The sequence below is a fragment of the Plectropomus leopardus genome, chromosome 12 (genome assembly GCF_026936395.1).
Source record: "Plectropomus leopardus strain MGB_pleo_1.0 chromosome 12, ASM2693639v1, whole genome shotgun sequence".
Classification (NCBI taxonomy): domain Eukaryota; kingdom Metazoa; phylum Chordata; class Actinopteri; order Perciformes; family Serranidae; genus Plectropomus; species Plectropomus leopardus.
In genome coordinates this window covers 20551485-20570337 of record NC_142187.1, presented here as the reverse complement: position 1 = coordinate 20570337, position 18853 = coordinate 20551485, and the positions used below count along the sequence as shown (strand labels likewise).

The window sequence follows — 18853 nt, the reverse complement described above, 5'->3', positions numbered from 1 at the left end:
CTATGATGAGGTAACTACAGGAGGGCTCACCTCCACCCTCAGGGCTGTAAACCTGACTCACCCTTCTTAAATCCACTTTGGGATCCGCACAGTTTATGGCCTCATTTATTGATGCCACACAGGGAAAATGAGGGTGTTCACTGCCACAAATGAGAAATGCTTTATGCTTTACTGTCATGCAAAATGTCTATCCTCTATTGCTGTGAATACTTGCTACCACTGCACAGTATTTGCATCCTTGTATTGTATTTTGGGAGGGGCAGAAAGTACAGCAGATTTATGATTCATTCAGAATTATGTTCTCTGGTTTGACTTTATGGGTCATTGAATCCATTCACTGGAACGTTTTTATGCCACATGTGCACTTAAACTGCGGAAACATTTAACATGTAAATAACTTCAGGGCAAACATAACCATACAAATCAGTTGAATAAGGGCTGATATCTCAATAAAAAAACAATACTATCGTAATGCAGTCTGACCTTACAGTATGAGGTATCTTCCTTTAGACCAAGTTTACACTGTTTTGTGATTCTAACTCAGTGTTTGTGTCTCTCTGGCTCACGTGTGATGACAGTGGGTTTATTTATTTACTATTTCCTGTTTTATTTCACCAGTTTTAGGTGCATCGCTCAGTGGTGTGGCAGGCTCTACAGCTACACTAATGCTGTCTTGCAATGCTTGTTTGTTTGTGTAAAAGTGGCAGCATGTTGTCTCTTTAAATCAAATCAAGTTTATTTATATAGCGCATTTAAAGACAACTGCAGTTGACCAAATACTGTACAAGTTAAAGGGAAAGGCACACAAAAAGTAGTTAAAATTTAAATAACAATATGCTAAAAAAATAAATGGCAATAGAAATTATAAGACAATATCAAATGCTCACACATTTAAAGTAAAACTGTACTGATCAAATACGGAAATAAAAGATTATAAAATACTAAAAAATTAAACCCACTCAGAAACCAAAGGCCATTAAAAACATATATAGTACATCTCAAGATTTGTTGTGAAAGGTGCAAAGGAGGGGGAACATTTGATTAAAAGCAGAGACTATACTAAAGCTTTGGAGCAGCCCCACAAAGGCATAATACCCCCCACACAAGCCTCAATCATGGGGGATTTAAAAGACCCCTTATTTGTCACTGTGATCAAACTAGCTTACTGTTTTTCTAATCTGATCTACAGGCAGGGTTACCAGCTGGCAGAGCTAGAGAGTTTGCTCTTTGACCCCAAAAACACAGGTCCACTGTGCTGCAATTTGATAACAGTTTTTTCTCCTCTTTTATTCATCTACTCTAATTACGTTTGGGAATATGACATTATGGTGCTTTCCGTATGCACTGGGAAGTCAGAATTTTTCCCAAGAAATTGGAATTTCCACAGGAAATTTCACCCTGAAGTTGTATATCTGACTTGGAAAGTCAAAGGAATGCACTGATTTATCAGCCACACATCGGTATCGCCCCATATGCACCTTGCTGATTGCCATCGATTTATTGGCAAATGAGGTGGCAATCAATAATGGCAGGAGCCGATGTTTTTCTGTTGTGTCACATAATTTTTGTGCAGGCTAAAAAAAAAGGGCTTGAAACTATTGGTGTGCCGTTGTCAGTGCACAAAAGAAAACATTTTTCGGACAAATAGAGTTCTGTCCCGGGACGCCTTCAGAACCAAAGGACGTAGTAAACTCACAGTTGTTTCTGTGATAATGCTAGATGGCAAATCTGTGTTGACATCAGCAGAAGGAGAGCTTGTTAACATTCGCTAACAGAGGTTGCACTGACTTACATTATGATGTGTTTAAGCTCCATTCAGTAAAAATGAGTATTGGACGAAGGTTAAGTACAATACAGTTGTTTAGAGGAGATTTTTTGATGTTTTCACAGCAATATAAGATAGAGATGGGATTATGACATATTATATATTGTAAAAAGGCTTTTGAAGGACTTATTAAAATGTTTGTTTTTTATTTAAAGGTTCTTCTATAAATGTGTATGACTGAATTTTTGCTCTTTCAAAAGCAGTACAATAAAGAAAAAAAGTAGTGTAATAAAATTTTTTTTAAATAGTTAAGTTTTTTTCTAAATAGTTGGGATTGCTTGGTCTTTCTGGCACAAATAATTATAAATAATAACAAAAACATAAGTATAGGCTATTGGCCAAATTGTTATGTTAGCCAAGAAATTCACAGTCGCTGCATCCCTTAAATCACCTATTAACCCTGACCTCAACATCCAATATGACTGCTCCACACATCAACAGTAGTGAAAGCTGTAGTAGTTTTGTAGTTTATTAGCACTTGTGTCTTATTTGTGTCTCACTAAAACAGTTACAGCACTGTCCAACTTCTTTCTGTGGAAATGTTGCTGCAGTGTTTGTCTGCCCAAAACAGTGCAATGCGTTGCTATCTATAGTTATTGCTGGCAATGGCTAACTTGGCTAGAACTAATATTGATAACATTTTGTTTTTCTGACTTGTACTGGTACGCTGTCTACTCAGGTGTGACGCCTCAGGTGTGACGCCTCAGGTGTGACGCCTCAGGTGAGGTAAACTGGACGCAGCATTGTGCAACACTAATGCATCAGTTGACATAATAAGGGCCTTAAGGAGGGTCCTGTGTTATGATATGATGTTGAAGCCATGTCAAAAGCTTGATCTAAAGTGATGCTGTTAATGTGCTTACATGGTGCATATTTCTTACTTAATTAGTTTGTGTTTCATTAAATTACAACACATAATAAAAGCTGGGGGTAATACCCAGATGTCTTCTTCTGCAATCTGCTTTAAGAAAGGTGGAAAACCCCCGCAAACATGCACACACAGCCGTCTAGTGCTGCTGCTGATTCTCGTCTCACACCTCTCAACCCCCCCTCCACTCCCATCTTTTAAATCCCCTCTTTCTCTATCATGCTCACAACAGCAACCTCTTCACCCCTGATTTCCCCACATATTTGCAGTCTTGGTTATGGGTCCTCTGTCTTTTTCCCTCTTTCTTACTCTCTCTTTCGTTAATACACCAGACTACACAGCAGGCGCACTGAAAAAAACCCCAAAACCACAATATAGTATCCTCCTGTTTTCATGAGAAGTGTTATCTGTGACAAGTATCTTGTTGCTTTGTTGTTGTATTCAAATGGAGCCACTAACCTCAAGTTTGCACACTTGTCATTTTGGAAGAGATTTTTGGCAGCTTTACTTAATGCAACCATTAACAGTTTTGCTGAATTTAGCATTGCAGACGTTGCTTTAGCTTTGCAGAATATGAGAATGCTCCCTGATACTTCAGCAAATGGTAGTTATCATCAGCAGTAACCCAGTGCTGTTGTGCAACACACAGTGTGTGGTTTGTTACTGGTGTCTACCAATTTTTTTCTTCTCTGCATACAGTAGGCTGTTATGGTTGAACATTAAAACCAATACTTATGGAATTTAGTGTTACAGATGTCAATAAACATGTTATGTAAGTTTGGATGTTGTTAAGAGACAGTTCATCCCAAAATCAAAAATACATATTCTTCCTCTTAACTACTGTTTATCAGTCTAGATTGTTTTGGTTTAAGCCACATGTTAGAGATATATAGAGATAAAGACGTCTGCCTTCTCTCAAATATAACGAGACTATATGGCACTCCTCCTTGTTTTGATAAAACTACACCGACCTACTGCACAGAAGAAAGCATGCATCTACTCATGAACGTGAGGCTTGTGCTCCTGACAGTGCGATGATAATGATGCATACGTGTTTCTGTCAAATATATTGGTGCAAGGTAATATGTAGACTTATGCTCTGCTTGTTTACAATAACAAATGCGATAGTAACACTAGCATGGTGCTGTAAAATTGTAAAAAAAAACCAAAAAAAAACAAAACAAAACTTAAGACCCAAATATTTGGTGTCCATGTATTTTGCACAATATGGCTCTTATACATCAGGTTTTAAATGAGTAAGTGGCTTTTTTGTATGTTTTGTAATTATCTGTTTTTCTCATTCAGCATGCCCTGCTGTGGGCAGCTCTCACCGTACTATATTATATATAGTGTATCTGCCTGTTTTAATACTTTATTGACGCTATGTCAATCTGAGTGAAATATAAAATATAAAATGCAGTTTGGATGGCTGCACTGTATGGAAAATCTAATGGAAAATTCTAGATGTGTTGTGCATTGTTTTTATACACATATCTGTGTAATGATGTTTGATCAATGCTTGGCTGCACAGCATGAATTTATAATGATGGACCCATCAAAGCATTTGTTGGGTTGAATAGTTATAAAAGTAAAAAAAAAAAGGTCAAATAGTTTTGCTTCCTACTGCAGAAACAAATAACCAAGCTATTTACTGCGAAACAGATTTAAAAAAAAAAACTACTGAACTTAAAGCACGCAACTTTTATTCCCCATATGAATCGATCTGGAAACCAATCTAGATCTCCTTTTCTTCTTTTAATCACAATGTATTCCTGCATGATACATTTCAATTGCAGTTCCAGTCAAAGCTGCTATCACCTTACAAGGTGAACATTTTAACCTCACTCCTGTTGACATACAGTATATAGGGAGGTGAAATGAGAGCTGGCTTGTCTCACATCTTTCCACAGTGTCATCACACACAGATCTGAGTTTGCTCAAATACATACAGGACACGTCTTTTCTTAGACAAGGTAAAATTACGACATATGCAGGGAGAATGAAGACAGTCAAACTGTAGAAACTAAGAGAAATATGTGATTGGAAGGGGAATTTTACAACTAAAAGTATACTCACAAGGGCATAAGATTAAATGGGGATGGGCAGAAATGTCATTTTTTTTCCATTTTCTAACTAAAATTTCTCTGAACGCTGTCCTCTGACTGCTCTGCCACAATTGTCAGATAAGAACAGAGAAGAGCTGATAAAAACGTTGTCTCACCTGAGTCACCTTGTTATTTGTGCTCAAAGCAATAAGGTTAATGAGAGTGACTGGTTCCGCACTGGGTTTTGCCTCTTGGGCTACTCTACATGCATTCTGTCCTACCATATATCTGCAGTTGGGACAAGAAAGGGATTTCTTGATTAAAATTAAGGAAAAAAATGTGGTTTGGGTTACGATGAATATATTTCTACGAGAAAGCACTTCTGGCAGAAAGCCTTTAGGCAAAAATATCCAGTGTGCGAAGGTTGCCGGGGCTGTATGCCTGAAAGAAATACAAAATACCTGCAGACACTACTGGTAAAAATGTACTGCTGGGGGGTGATCGTGAATTGAACATCGGTCACAAAATGGTCAGTAAAATTCTTATTCTTAGTAAATATTATACATCAGACAATATAATGTATCTACAGTATAAATATAATGTATCTACAGTATAAAGGAAACTAAAATGATTATGTAGGGTTACCAGAGAAAGAGAGAACAGTGCTATAACCGTTTGGTTAGTGCATTGTGTGGTATATTGATAAAATCCCACAGATGCATCCTTATTTGATAATCATCTTATTTCATTTAGTGGCAATAGAAAAATGAACAAATCGTACTTACCCTCTACCAGTATCTGCATCTTAAAGGAACAGTTAACCCCCTAATTAAAATGCATATTTTTCCTCTTGCCTGTAGTGTTATTTATCAGTCTAGATTGTTTTGGTATGAGTTGCTCAAGATAATCCACAGACCTGTGAAACCTGAGCAGTTTCATGTAAGAACTATTTTCTTTCTGCCCAAACCACGCCTGCTAAATCTATCCCGGTGCAACGAGAAGTGTGCATCAATTGTTAGCTCACCTAGCACCACTAAGCTAACTAACATTACAGCTCAGCCGAGGAGGACGCCATTAATGTTTACATTTTGCACTGTCAGGAGAAAGAGCCTCTCATCTATGGGTATGCACACTTCCCCCTGTGCTGTGATACAGTTGGAAAAAAGAAAATACTCTGTATGAGACTGCTCATACAAGGTTTGTGGATTATCTTGAATAACTAGATCATGATTTCTGTTAATAGCACTATAGGTAAGATGAAAATTATTTAATATTTATTTTTTTAATTTGTAGATGAAGTGTCCCTTTAAGCTTTTCTTTAAAGGTATAAATGTATCTGTTTGCATCTGATTTGGTTTTAAGAAACTACTGGCTGAGGCAACTGACTTCAACTAATTATTCTATCTTTTTATCGATATGACAGGGTTGACTCGCATCCACATTTACAATATTTTTTGGTCATAAATTTTAGTTTTGCTCTATTTTATTGCATTCAAGCTCCTTCCTGTGCCCTCTGTGCTGCCTCTTCCTCCTCATGCTCGTTCCCTCTCTGCAGTGGGACAGTATAGTGGGAGCTGAATATACAGCACCATCACCATATCTGTGACTCTGGGTCTGATGCCAGCTCCCTCCCTCCCTCCTCCCTCCACCCATTCTCTCTTTACTCCTCTCTGACCTTTCCTTATTTGCATGGATGCTGTTGTTGAAGCATTTTGCTGACCTAAAACGTCCTTTTATGTACATTGTATATATTACACATCATGAGGGCATGTTCCCAAGGTAGTCGGTGCCATATTTGTTGCCCTTGTGGTGCAAGGTTACATGAGCGCAAGAAAATAATTGATACAGCTTAAAATACTTAAAATGCAGCAGTGTGTGGAATTAATGCTGCAGTAGAGGTTGATATTTTTCAGCCTCAAAAACAGCAATGTCTCCACACACAGCAAATCCAAACATTTGTGTTTTAGTGATTCTGAATACTTTAAAGACAAGTGTTGCTACTTTGTCTTATTTTCTCTCCTCCTCTCACTGCTTCATGCTCAAATTTCAGTTTCTCTGCATATTATTTTAATATGAGTGCTTTATGTAATGGCTCCCCCTAGAGTAGAAAGCTGCACATAGTTTTGCTTTCATGACAACTCAATGAACTCTCATCATCCTGGGCCAAATTTCACAGTAAGACTTCCAGTTTTTGGCTTTTGGATCAGTAAACAGAACAAATTCTTTACAATACATTAAAATTAATTTAAATCAACATTTGCAAACTATATTTGGAATTACATGTTTGTAGGCATATTTAAGTTGCTGTATCTCCGTACATTATTACAAATGTCTTCTTTAGCCTAGTTTAGCACTACAGTTTCTATGTGTAACATTCTATTGTTTGTTTGTTTTTTTCTGAGGCTAAAACTATTGTCTTATTGCTGTTTCCATCCAGTCCTAAAAGTATATTTTATAAAACACCTTGAGATCAAACCTGTTTATTACTTCCACATGGTAACTATGAATGATCATTCATTCAAGTGTTTTTCGTGAAATAAAAATCTGTTATTGTTGTTTAAATTCAATTTTGATGTTCTTGTACATGTTATTCTGCCTTGCATGCCTGTTTTCTTTTCTTTTCTTTTTTTTTAAATTATAAAGCACTTTCTAACTTTTATTTTGAAAAGTGCTTGACTTAATTTATTTTTGACTTACGACAGTTATATAGCAGGAACAAAATAAAACAGTGTAGAATACCTAAGAAGTTAAGTACAAAATTATATGTCTTTTCAACTATATATAATGACGTGTATTTTAAAAGTACAACTTTGAAGTACCTAATCAAATAATGTAAAAGTACTTCGAAGCTGTATTTCCATTTTCATTCTACTTCATACTTCTACTGCACTAAAATTCAGTGGAAATACTCTACTTTTCAGACAGCTTTAGGTACTTTACAAATTTAGATTTTACTTTTTTTTTTAAAGCACATCAAAAATTAGGGCCACAACTAACAATTACTTTCATTGTGGATTAATCTGTTGATTATTTTCTCAATTAGTTGTTTGGTCCATAAAAAGTCAGTAAATTGTGAAAAATGTCAATCAGTGTTTCCCAAAGTCTAAGATGATGTTCTCAAATGTCTTGTTTTGTCCACACTGCAAAGATATTCAGTTTACTGTCAAAAAGGAGTAAAGAAACCAGTAAATATTCACATTTAAGATGCTGGAAGTAGAGAATTTTTCCTTTTTCTTTCTTAGAAAATTACTCAAACCGATTGTTTCTCAAATTAGACAGTGATTAATTCAATAGTTGACAACTTATCGATTAATCATTGCAACCCTACTATGAATTACGATGTATTGTTGCAGCTTAAACAATGTAGTAATATATAAAATAATTAATTATTAATCATCTCCAACTACAGCGATGAAATGCTGCGTGTTTGTTGATTCACCAGTGATGTGATTTGTAATACTAGCACTCACAGGGGCTATTTTCCAGTAATTTTTTGCATATACGTATATAAAAATAATACCTAGAACACAATACACACTTTTACTTAAAGGGGAATACCATCTAAATTAGGAATTACAATATGTTATTTCCATGCCGAGGAAAGTTCAATCATGTTTGATAACTTAAGCTTCTCTCTCTCAGAAAAAAGAAACCACAGGAGTAGGTCTCAAACTTGTGATGTCATCAAGTATAAAGTCTGGAGCTTCTCGACAGACAATAAATAGGAGCTTGATTTTGCTGACCCAAAGTTTTTTTTTCTTTTTGTGGAAGTAGTACTTAAATCTTTTAAGTAAAAGTACTTGTATCACACTGTAGAAATACTCTGTTACAAGTAACAGCCCTACATTTAAAATGTCTCTTGAGTAAAAGTACAAAAGTATCTGTGTCTAAATAAACTTTAAGTACCAAAAGTAAAAGCACTCATATACAGAATGGCCCATATAATATCATATATATCTATTGTTGGATTATCATTTGTGATACATTTATTCATCACTTTAATGTCGCAACTGGTAAAGGTAGAGCTCATTATTATTACTTAATTTACTGCTGAGAAGTTAAATCTATAATAATATATAACCCATTGTACACATTTACATGCAACCAGAATCTGCAAAGTAACTATTGTCACATAACAGGAGAAAAGTAAAAAGTAGGCTGCAAGATTTGCCTCCTACATGTAGTGGAGTATAAATTAACATAAATTAAAAATACTCCAAGTACAAGTGCCTCAAAATGGAAATACAGTACTTGAGTAAATGGTCATAGTCATATTTCACCACTTATTTCTACATTATGGTATTACTACTTTTATTTAATATGTAAACTGTCAACAAGTGATAACTGCTACTTTGACTTGTGTCACAGGCACCTTCATTTTTCATTCATATCACATGACAATATATACAAGTCAGCACACATGCACGCTTTAATTCTAGGTAAAGCTAACTTAGATTTTCTTTTTTTTCATCAGTGGTGGAATGTAACAGAGTAACGAGTAGTATTCAAGTAATGTACTTAAGTACAAATTTGAGGTACTTGTAGTTTACTTGTCTGTTCTTTTCATGTCACTTTCTACTTCTACTCCACTAAATTCCAGAGACAAATGTTGTACTTTTTACTTCACTCCATTTAAGAAAACTTTATAAAATCTTATTTTTAGTTATAAATTACTATCACATGACAACATATTCAAGTCAGTAAAAATACGCTTTAATTCTAGGTAAAGATTTTCTTTTCTTTTCATCAGTGATGGAACGTATTCTAAGTATATTTACTCAAGTACTGTACTTAAGTACAAATTTGAGGTACTTACACTTTACTTGTATGTTCTTTTCATGTCACTTTATACTTCTACTCCACTACATTTAAGAGATAAATACTGTACTTTTTACTTTACTGCAATCATCGGACAGCTTTAGTTACTTTACAAATGAAGACTTTTTTTATAAAAAGCATAAGAAAACTTTATAAAATCTTATTTTTAGTTATAAATTAAACTATCCAATATTTAATACAAGTGCAACAAATAAGTCAGTTTTTCAAGTAGCCACTTCACATAAAATAATTGCCAACTATTTCTGATAAAGATTTAACATTTTATACTTTATTTTGGAGAATTTTGAGTTTGGGGTTGTTTTTTTTCTAGATTTTATTTTCTGGATTTAGTATTTTTACATCTAACACTAAGTAAATGATACTGATACTTATTTACTTTTACTTAGGTGACATTTTCAATGCAGGACTTTTACTCGTAACAGAGTATTTTTACAGTGTGGAATTAGTACTTTCAATTAAGTAAAGGATCTGAACACTTCCTCCACCACTGCTTTTCAAACACAGCTGCTGCACTAGTCTGACTCTGAGGTGAACCCTGGCCTTTCATAACGCAGTGAGACATAAACTTTCTGTCAGTATCGTCACTGAGAAAACACCTTTGTCTTTAAAGCGGTGGGCTGCAGCTGACGTAAGCTCTGCGTTGCCCGCTTGTTCCCAAAGGAGGAAAAAAACAGAAAAAAGGGAAAAACTATTGGCTCCTGGGTAACAACATCTGTGCATCCAGCAGCGTCAGATCGTTGCCTTAACTGTCAGCTCCGCATTACCTCACTCGTGGCCGGCCTGCCACTTTACCCCTGCAGTTTAACTTTGGCGTGCATGCTCTCTCCCTCCCTCTCCTACAATCTCTCTCTCGCTCTTCCTCTCTCCTTTCCTGCTATTACGTCCGCTGCTGGTAAAGACGCGGAGACAGGAGGAGGGGGGGATGTACAATTAAGAGCACATTGTAACGTCCTTGCGTTGCCTGCCGTGGCGGAAGAGGAGTGTGCCGTGAACGCGAATGACCGTCGGTGGACGAGAGGAGGATAGACAGAGAGAGATAGGGCTCGAGAGAGAGAGGGGGAGAGAAAGAGAGAGAGAGAGAGGGGAATCACTCAAGATGCCTCGTTTTAGCGTAATTTGTCCTGCAGACTGTGCCCTTCCGGCGTTTTGAGGGCTGCTGTGAGCCTATAGAGAGAGGCTGGCTGGCTACGCTATGCTGCCTGACCCTGCTGTGTTGTGATAGCGTTGTCCGATTGTTTGGATTGAGGAAGGCTCCCATCAACCCAAATCAATGAGGATTCTGAGGCCATTCCTTCAGAAAGGAGCGCATATGCTGCAGTGTTTCTGTGGACAACGATCGAAGTCGACCACTATCACCAACGGTGAGAGACAAACATAGCATTACAGCTACCTTCGCTTTGCATGCTTTCTCTCTTGAGTGATGAAAAAAAAAAGAAAAAAGGGGGGAGATACAGAGAGGGAAGGAGGAGGAGGAAAGGGGGGGTGAGTGGTTTCATTGGCCACTCGAGTGTGTGAGTAACATCTTCCGAGTCTGCAGTGGAGAGAGCCTCTCCTTGGTGCTCATCTGTCCTGAGTTTTGTGTGCGGGTAGCTGCTGCTGCTGCTGCTGCTGCTGCCGCCGCCGCTGCCAGCCGCACTCCTCCAGAGAGAGGGCTCCGGATACTTTACCAGACCGAGCTATATTTTGCAGACGAGCGTGTTCCAGTGCTGCATCTGAAGCGAGCCAAAAAATGGACAATGCAGGGATCAAGTCATTAAACTTCAGGGGCCTGGAGAGGCAGCTTTTGTTTTAGGGCCCCAAAACAAGCAGAGCAGTTCAGCACCATGGATAGCGCCATAGCAGGAGTGCTCCAGGGGAAGGGGCTCCAAAACTTTTCATGTCTTTAAATAGATTCTTATCAAACCAGATCCCAGTACTGATTATATTTAAGGATATCCATTTCAGAAGACATAGTTAAATATATATTTGAAACTAACCCAAATGACTCTAATGCATGCTGAAAACCAGGCAGCAGCTGCATTCAACCTCACCTGGGAAATCAAACAACACTTCTCAAAGTGACTTACTTCATCCACTATGAAACATAGAGTACTGTGCAAAAGTCCTACACTACCGTAGATCTGTTGTTTTAGCAAAACTGCAATGAGGATATGTTATATTTATTTATCAGTCTCTTTAAGATACAAAGAATACAGAAAACATGTACAATGCATTAAAATGCCAAAAACACATAACAAAATGGCTCCTTCAGACTGAAATCAATATTTAGTGTGAAATGTGGAATTGTACAACCATAACAAAAGGTAGCTCAAACAATAACTATTGTGTTTCAGACATATCTTGAATGCAACTTGGTGTAAATACACCAGAAGACTAGTACTGTTAATCTCATAGTCTTCCTAAGAGAGTTCAAGATGGGCAAAGTGGAAAGGGAGGTCACATTAAATACTTTCAACTCTAGCTGCTTGAAGTTGTTTTATTCTGAAATATTTGCATTTGTCATACTGTACACATATTTCCTGGATGTTCTGGTTGTATTTTAGTAAAGAGACAACTGATAAATAAATATAAATGATCATTATAACCTTGCTACAATAACAAAGTTTAAGGTGGCCTAAGACTTTTGCACAGTACTGTACTACACTGAGTGACGTGGAGGCTCAATGACACACACGTGCATGTGCACACATGCTTATACACCACCACTCAACAGGGTTTGGCAGTAAGCCTAAGATGCCTGCCATGTCCTCTAGTCATGTATCAGCAATTCACTGCATTGCTGCTGCTGTTCACTCATAACGCAACAACACCTCCAAAGTCATTTAAAAAACACCGACAGTATTTCCAGACAAAATGCTGTTTTACTGGGAGACAAACGCAACACCTTCTCCCGTCTCTTGCAGTACGTCGGCTCTCCGGTAGTTTCGGCTCTCAAATTCAGGGCAGACAATTAGAAACTCCATTAAGCACAGTTGATTCCTCTGAGGAAGTTGGACCAAAAGCAGCATGCACACTGGGATCTGTAGGGCTCGGATATAAAGCGCCATCAGTCCTTATCCTGCATCTCTGCTCACTGTTAGGTGAACCTTGCGACCTCAATCAAAACTTTATGAGTCAGCTGATAGGTGTTGACACAAAAAGGGTGCAAAGTTAAAGCTTGTTTGGCATGAAGATGTGTTGGGTGAAGACTGTTTTGAACTTTGCTACATATTTTTCAACTTTAATTTATACGTTTTAATCCTCATTCTATGTTTCTGACTTCTTGTGCAAGAACTCCACTGCTGCTCGTCCATTACTTTTACATGTCGTTTCAAAATAGAGCTAAAAAATTATGACAGCGTGCTTTTGGGGTTTTAAGAACACACTACCCTGCTTGTAGGTGATTAATTAGCTAATATTAACTCAAATGTGAACTTATCTATGGTGCGTCTGCCGTAATAAATCATTGACTCGGTATGCAAATCACTAATCAGACAAAGAGGACCAAAACACTTTACTTAACCTTAGCCATCACTCACTACAGGACCATGTAAAGCAGAAAGAGCAGAAAATGTTTCGCTCTCCAGGTTCAGGCATTGTGCCAAAATCACCTCTTAGGGATTTTCGGTGAAAGGTGTTTAGGCTTAAATGTTTGCACCTGCTTTCCTTTGTAGTGTCAAGTCTGCACCTGGCTTTTCTTGTGTCAGAGTTAAATACAGTAGTCGGGGGCTGTCGGAATTGCGGTAGGCTTGTAAGGTGGGTGGCATAATGGAGAAACAGCAAGAAACAAAACCTCCTGAGTGGTAATAGTTATTTTTTGTCTTTTTTTTTGTCAGTTTCTATGTGACTGTTTAAGCAATACAACATCAGATTTCATTAAAATTATTTTTGGGAAGAGCTTTTTCTTCTATAGAGTGACTGCTTTGTAAAATGAGGCAATGTTCCTTTGACTGATGTTCAGCATTTTTAGTAGTTTTTGCATTCTTGTCAAACATAATTTGTTTTCATGACTAATTTAATTTGTCTTTTTTAATTAGCAGCTGGTTGGCATCTCTGCTTATGTCTGTTGTGGTTTTGTGGCTTTTTGCTTAAATGAGTAACAGTAAGATTAGTTGCTGAAATAGCTTCTATTGTAGCATACACAAATGTTGAACGTTGTTTGCAATGCAGGGATTTTGCCTTTGTCTTAATGACTTAATTTAATGTCAGTAAGGATCATTTAGTCATGCATACAACTTGGGTTTTTTTGCAGTCACAATAAATCACAACAACTGTAACTTTGACTTGTGTTGGTGGTCATGGGGGGATTATGAGACAATGGGCCCCTGGGCACAGATATGCAAAAGGCCCCACACAGAATTTGTTGTGGCTCTGCCTCTTTTTTGTTGTTTTGTGTGTCTTTGGAGTCATTTTGTACCTTTTAGTGATAATTTTGTGTGTCTTAGGATTTTTTGTCTTTTTTATAGATATTTGTGTCTCTCTGCAATGCCTTTGCATCTCTTTGTAGTTATTTTATGTCTCTTTGAAGTGCTTTTGTATCTCTACCGAATCAGTACATGTTAATTTTGTGTGACATTTGCAGGTGAAGGCCACATGGGCCCCCTGACACTTTGGGCCTACTAGGCCCGTTCAGTAATCCATCCATGGTGGTAGTGTAACTGTGATAATGAGCATTGTGAGCCACAGCATCGTACTTATTCTCACACATTTCTCCTCTTGGCCTCCTGGAGTCTTGGCGAGACACATTAGCAGACATTACATGGTGAAAACTAGCACCAGCTATTGTGAGTCAACAAATCTGTGAGGTATCTCAAGGACACACACTGAAGTGACGAACTTGAGAGAGTGGAAACATCCGCGGGTATCTCTCTGAACACCTGTGGTTCATGGTTTTTCCACAAGGGGGCAGCAGGTGTAAAGAAATTACTCTAAACAACATGTAACTGCTGTGGCGGTGGCACCTGACAGAGCCACAGGAAAACTGGGGCTTTGGTTCATTTTTTATCAGTTTTTGGATACACTAGTTCCCACAGTTCAGGGTACAGTAATTGCAATATGGACAAGGGCTTCAACAGTCTAATAAAAGGAAAACTCACCAACTAACGTAGCAGGTTTGCTTCAAGTTTCACAATTGTTTAGCATTTTTATGCAAAAGATTTACAAATGCAGAAATATAACAAAACATTTCTGAAAACTCTGAAATTAAATTAAATTAAGTTTAAATCTCTTATTTAAACTATGTAAATAATTTAGTTTTTGAGATATGCTCATATGCTATCTATATTTTTTCTAAAATAACAATAGGCCTAATTTTTAAAAAACAGGTCTGATAATCTGCCATTCTGGTCATGCTTGTACTTGAATAAATGTACATAGTTACATTCCACCACTGTTAACAAAAAATGTTTATTAAACTTTTTTTCCAACTCCAGACAATGCATTTTTCTGTACTCAATTACTCTGCACTAATTATTATCATCTAATAGTATGCTTCTCATTGCAATTCATAATTAATCTGGAAAGGTTAAATAAACTTTTTAAAGAGTAATTAAGGTACCAAGGTGCATTAAAAAAGCATCAAAATAGAGGTAGTTTATAAAAAAAAAAATCCTGGGGAAAGTTCCCCCTGGACCCCCCTATTTAGGTTTGGGCTAAGCCCCCAATGTCCTCAAATTGTAGGAACACTCCTGAACTTCGACATGCTACAACTGTTGCTGACTAAGCAGCCACAGACAAGTGCAATCAAGCGAAGACCCCAAAAAACCCCAAAGAACTCAAGTGCAACTCAGGATTATACAATATATGCAGTAGGGGTCCCTGCTTCGTCTCTAAGAGCTAAGGGGTCCTTGACCCGAAAAAAAGACCCCTGCACTGATAAATTAATAAAAACAATCAACTGATTAATCAACAATGAAAACAACTGTGAGTTGCAGCATTAACAAAGACAGAAGTGGTACAACAAGGATGGTGACATCACACCGTAATAAAGCAGCAAACCTTTACAGAGTCAAATCATTTTAATTGACACTTCAGATTGATTGCAATATATGGTCTGCAGTGCATTTCACAGCGACAGTGTTTTATTGCTCTCGGACGTATCTCAGCTGCAATGAAGTGAACATCAATTGTCTCTGGTCGAGGGAGGAAGCCTAGCAGATCCTCATTAGGGAATACTTTATCTTTTCCTGACAAAGATATATGTCCCATGTCTCCATAGCACTCTACACCAGAGAGTCCCTCCCATTCTGAGAAAGCTCACTCCGTATACTACGAAACAGCCGATCTGAGAAATGTATATGACACTCCTGCATATCCGTTAGAGTGATGAATGATATATTGGAGTTGTTATTGATGTTTTTCGTGCTGCAGTGACATATTCATTTCTACCACAAGCCGGCAGCTCAATAAGAATACAAAGCTGGATTACAGGTTTTGATTTAGAGTCTTACAAACTTTTATTTTGCTATCTGTATTTTCTCTCTGTCTGTCTGTCTGTTTTTCTCTGGGAAAAAAAAAAATTGCAGCTGCCCTCCATCTCACTCTCTCCCGGTCTCTCTCCCTCTCACACACACACACACACACACATACAAGAAACACACAAAGGTACCAGGGCTCCACATTCAACACTTTCATCCATTATATCCGAATCTTACGTAAGGGGGGCACAGACTGTGGTAGTCAAAAGGAAATCGTCTCTCTCTCTCTCTGTATCTCTCTGAGGGTTCGGTTTGGAGAGAGAATGTCAAACCGAGTCCTAGAAAAAGCCTCTAAATGTTTCATGCTGTTTCATCACGGGGAAGAGAGAGGTTTGCTGTGCTGCTGAAGACTCACGTGTTCTTCCTCCCACAGCGTGTGTGTGTGTGTGTGTGTGTGTACTCCCCAGCCCATGCAATAATAGACATGAAACCAGAGGCACATGCACACAGACACATTTTGCAGGACATTTTAAGGGGGGACTTTGCATTGGTTTAGTTACAATCATTACCTGAATTCCAATGATAACAGCTGCTTTTAAAACAATCATTTGCTCTGCACTTGTTGCCAGGTCTGATGATGGGAAAACATGCAGAACACAGTATGCTCTCATACATGCACATATATTCATATATGCACTTCTTCTCTTTTGGCTCAAAGACAAATTTCTCAGCTTGGTTTCAGTATTTTTCATGATTTGATTGACTATTGTGCTCTCCTGTTTTGTCAGTGTCATTTACATAAGAGCTAAATCATATTCATGCATGTGTTATGTCACTGTCTGGGTCTTCAATGTGCCATTTCTATTTTGGGTACATACTCAAGCATGCAGAAACCTGTTGCAGGTAATCCTTTTAGCCACATTGAATATGTTCTGTATGGCATATGTGGGGTTTTACAAATAAAATGAGTGCTTATGTCCCTTAAGTATAAGCTATGAGGACGCTGTGAAGTATCAGCCAAAGCTGATTAAGATATCTTTGCCTCCAGAACAGTTTAGTGCTACCTCCTCTCTGACCTGACGTGCCCCATTTAAAAATTGGCTGGATTTTATTTGAAATTCAACGAGACGATTGTGAGATCACCCGCCCCCTTTAGATGTGCACTTTATCCCAAATGACTATGAAATCACGCGCGCGCACCCAGTTTCCCCTGCATAAACACCCAGACAGCACTCCTTGTTTATATGTTTTATATTCAGATCTTTTCTTCCTGGAGATGATCCATCTTTTCCCCCCTGTACAGCCCTCCGAGAATTCCTAATACGAACCTCAATCACGTATGATTGCGTTAAAAGAGTTGGAGAGAGAGAGGGAGAGAAAGAGAGAGAGAGAGAGAGGGAGAGAGAGAGAAAGAGAGAGAGAGAGAGAGAGAGAGACCGTCCACTCTCCCTGTCGACGATGTAACACACCGACTGCATCCATTCGGGACGCGCTGGAAATAATGCTCCGGCTACTTTATTATTTGTGCGCTACAACAAAAAGCACTCTGGCGTGTGTTCGCCTCAACTAATTGTTGCTTACTCCAGACGAGAATCCCTCCCTGCAGGCTTACATCTCTGCAGCATCCTTGCAGAGAAGCTGCCGATTCCATTTTTCCCGGCTGCATTTCGAGGTGCCATCGACAGAACCGGAGACTGGGCTCAAGCAGATCTGTGCTCCCGCACAGCCGCCCGGACCGGCAGGTCTCATTCATCGGTGTGCATGGGAGTCAATTATTAGGAAGTTCATTTCACCAGCCACGCACAAGCGTCTCGTGCATGGATTTAGGTTGACGCGAATGATTAAAGGGAGCCAGAGGCTGGTGTGCAGATGATGATTACGAATCCGTGCTCGTCAGACGCGGCGCTGTTCACCTGGAATACCTGAAGCTCTCCAATGACACGCATCAACTTATCAACACTGTTGCATGTTTTGACGGCTGACATGTCGGCCCCTGTGGCCTAGCCCGTAGATATATCAGATCGGGTGTTGATCGAAGCCCCTGAGTGCCAGAAACTCGCAGAATCACTGTCCCCTCCAGAGGATGCTGCCTGACGCGCAATGATGCCCGGGACTCGGAGGATTTTCTGATCAGGATGACATTTGGTTAAAACACTCGTGGACACACAGAATCAACTCTCTCGTTAATTTTTTTTTTTCATATTGCGCCAATAAGAAGCTGCAACAAGATCCGACCTCTGCCCAACTCAGACTCTCGTTTTTTTAGACTCGGTTCGGGGAGATGGCCGCGATCGCCAGCTCCCTGATCCGGCAGAAACGCCAGGCGAGGGAGTCGAACAGCGATCGGGTCTCTACTTCGAAACGTCGCCCCAGCCCCAGCAAAGACCCCCGCTCTCTGTGCGAGAGGCATTTCTTGGGGGTCTTCAGCAAAGTCCGTTTCTGCAGCGGCAAGAAAAGACCCGTTCGGCGGCGACCAGGTCAGTGCTAATATAGATTTTTCTTTTTTTTTTACTGATGTGTGTTATGTGTGCGTATGGAAGCGGTTTTCCTCAGCACCCCCCACCCCGCCCCTCTTCGGAGCATTATACTGCAGTCAAGGGCTCCAATCTAAACCGGAGGAGAAGGTAGATTTTCTCCGCGGTGCGAAAAAATCCACCTGTTTCCATTAGGTCTTCTTGTTGTCTGTCGATCCACCGCACGAAACAACAACCCTCCCCCATATACCGAGCAAGAGCAGCCTGAATGTAAAGGAAATGATCCATACTGAGCTGTGACGTTACCCCCTTTTATTTATTGTGCTCTGATCAGAATAATCAATCACCCTGGAACTACTGTATCCCAGTCACAGCTTGCATTGCTCCAATATGTTTAATTTCACACA

The 18853-nt window shown here is 38.8% G+C and overlaps 1 protein-coding gene across 4 annotated transcripts in view; it reads left to right on the top strand.

Moving 5' to 3' along the window:
* fgf12a (fibroblast growth factor 12a) overlaps positions 1 to 18853 on the top strand; it is a 47488-nt gene that overhangs the window by 1253 nt on the left and 27382 nt on the right. Inside the window, exon 1 of one of the 4 annotated variants that reach the window (XM_088085431.1) lies at positions 10320 to 10938. The exons of 1 other annotated variant lie outside the window; for it this stretch is intronic. In XM_088085431.1, the coding sequence (XP_087941557.1) occupies positions 10848 to 10938 (91 nt within the window). In that variant the 5' untranslated portion in view covers positions 10320 to 10847. Of the gene's footprint in view, positions 1 to 10319; positions 10939 to 17400; positions 18450 to 18853 lie in introns of those variants that run through there. 2 more of the 4 variants (XM_042498363.2, XM_088085430.1) reach the window with 2 other exon arrangements.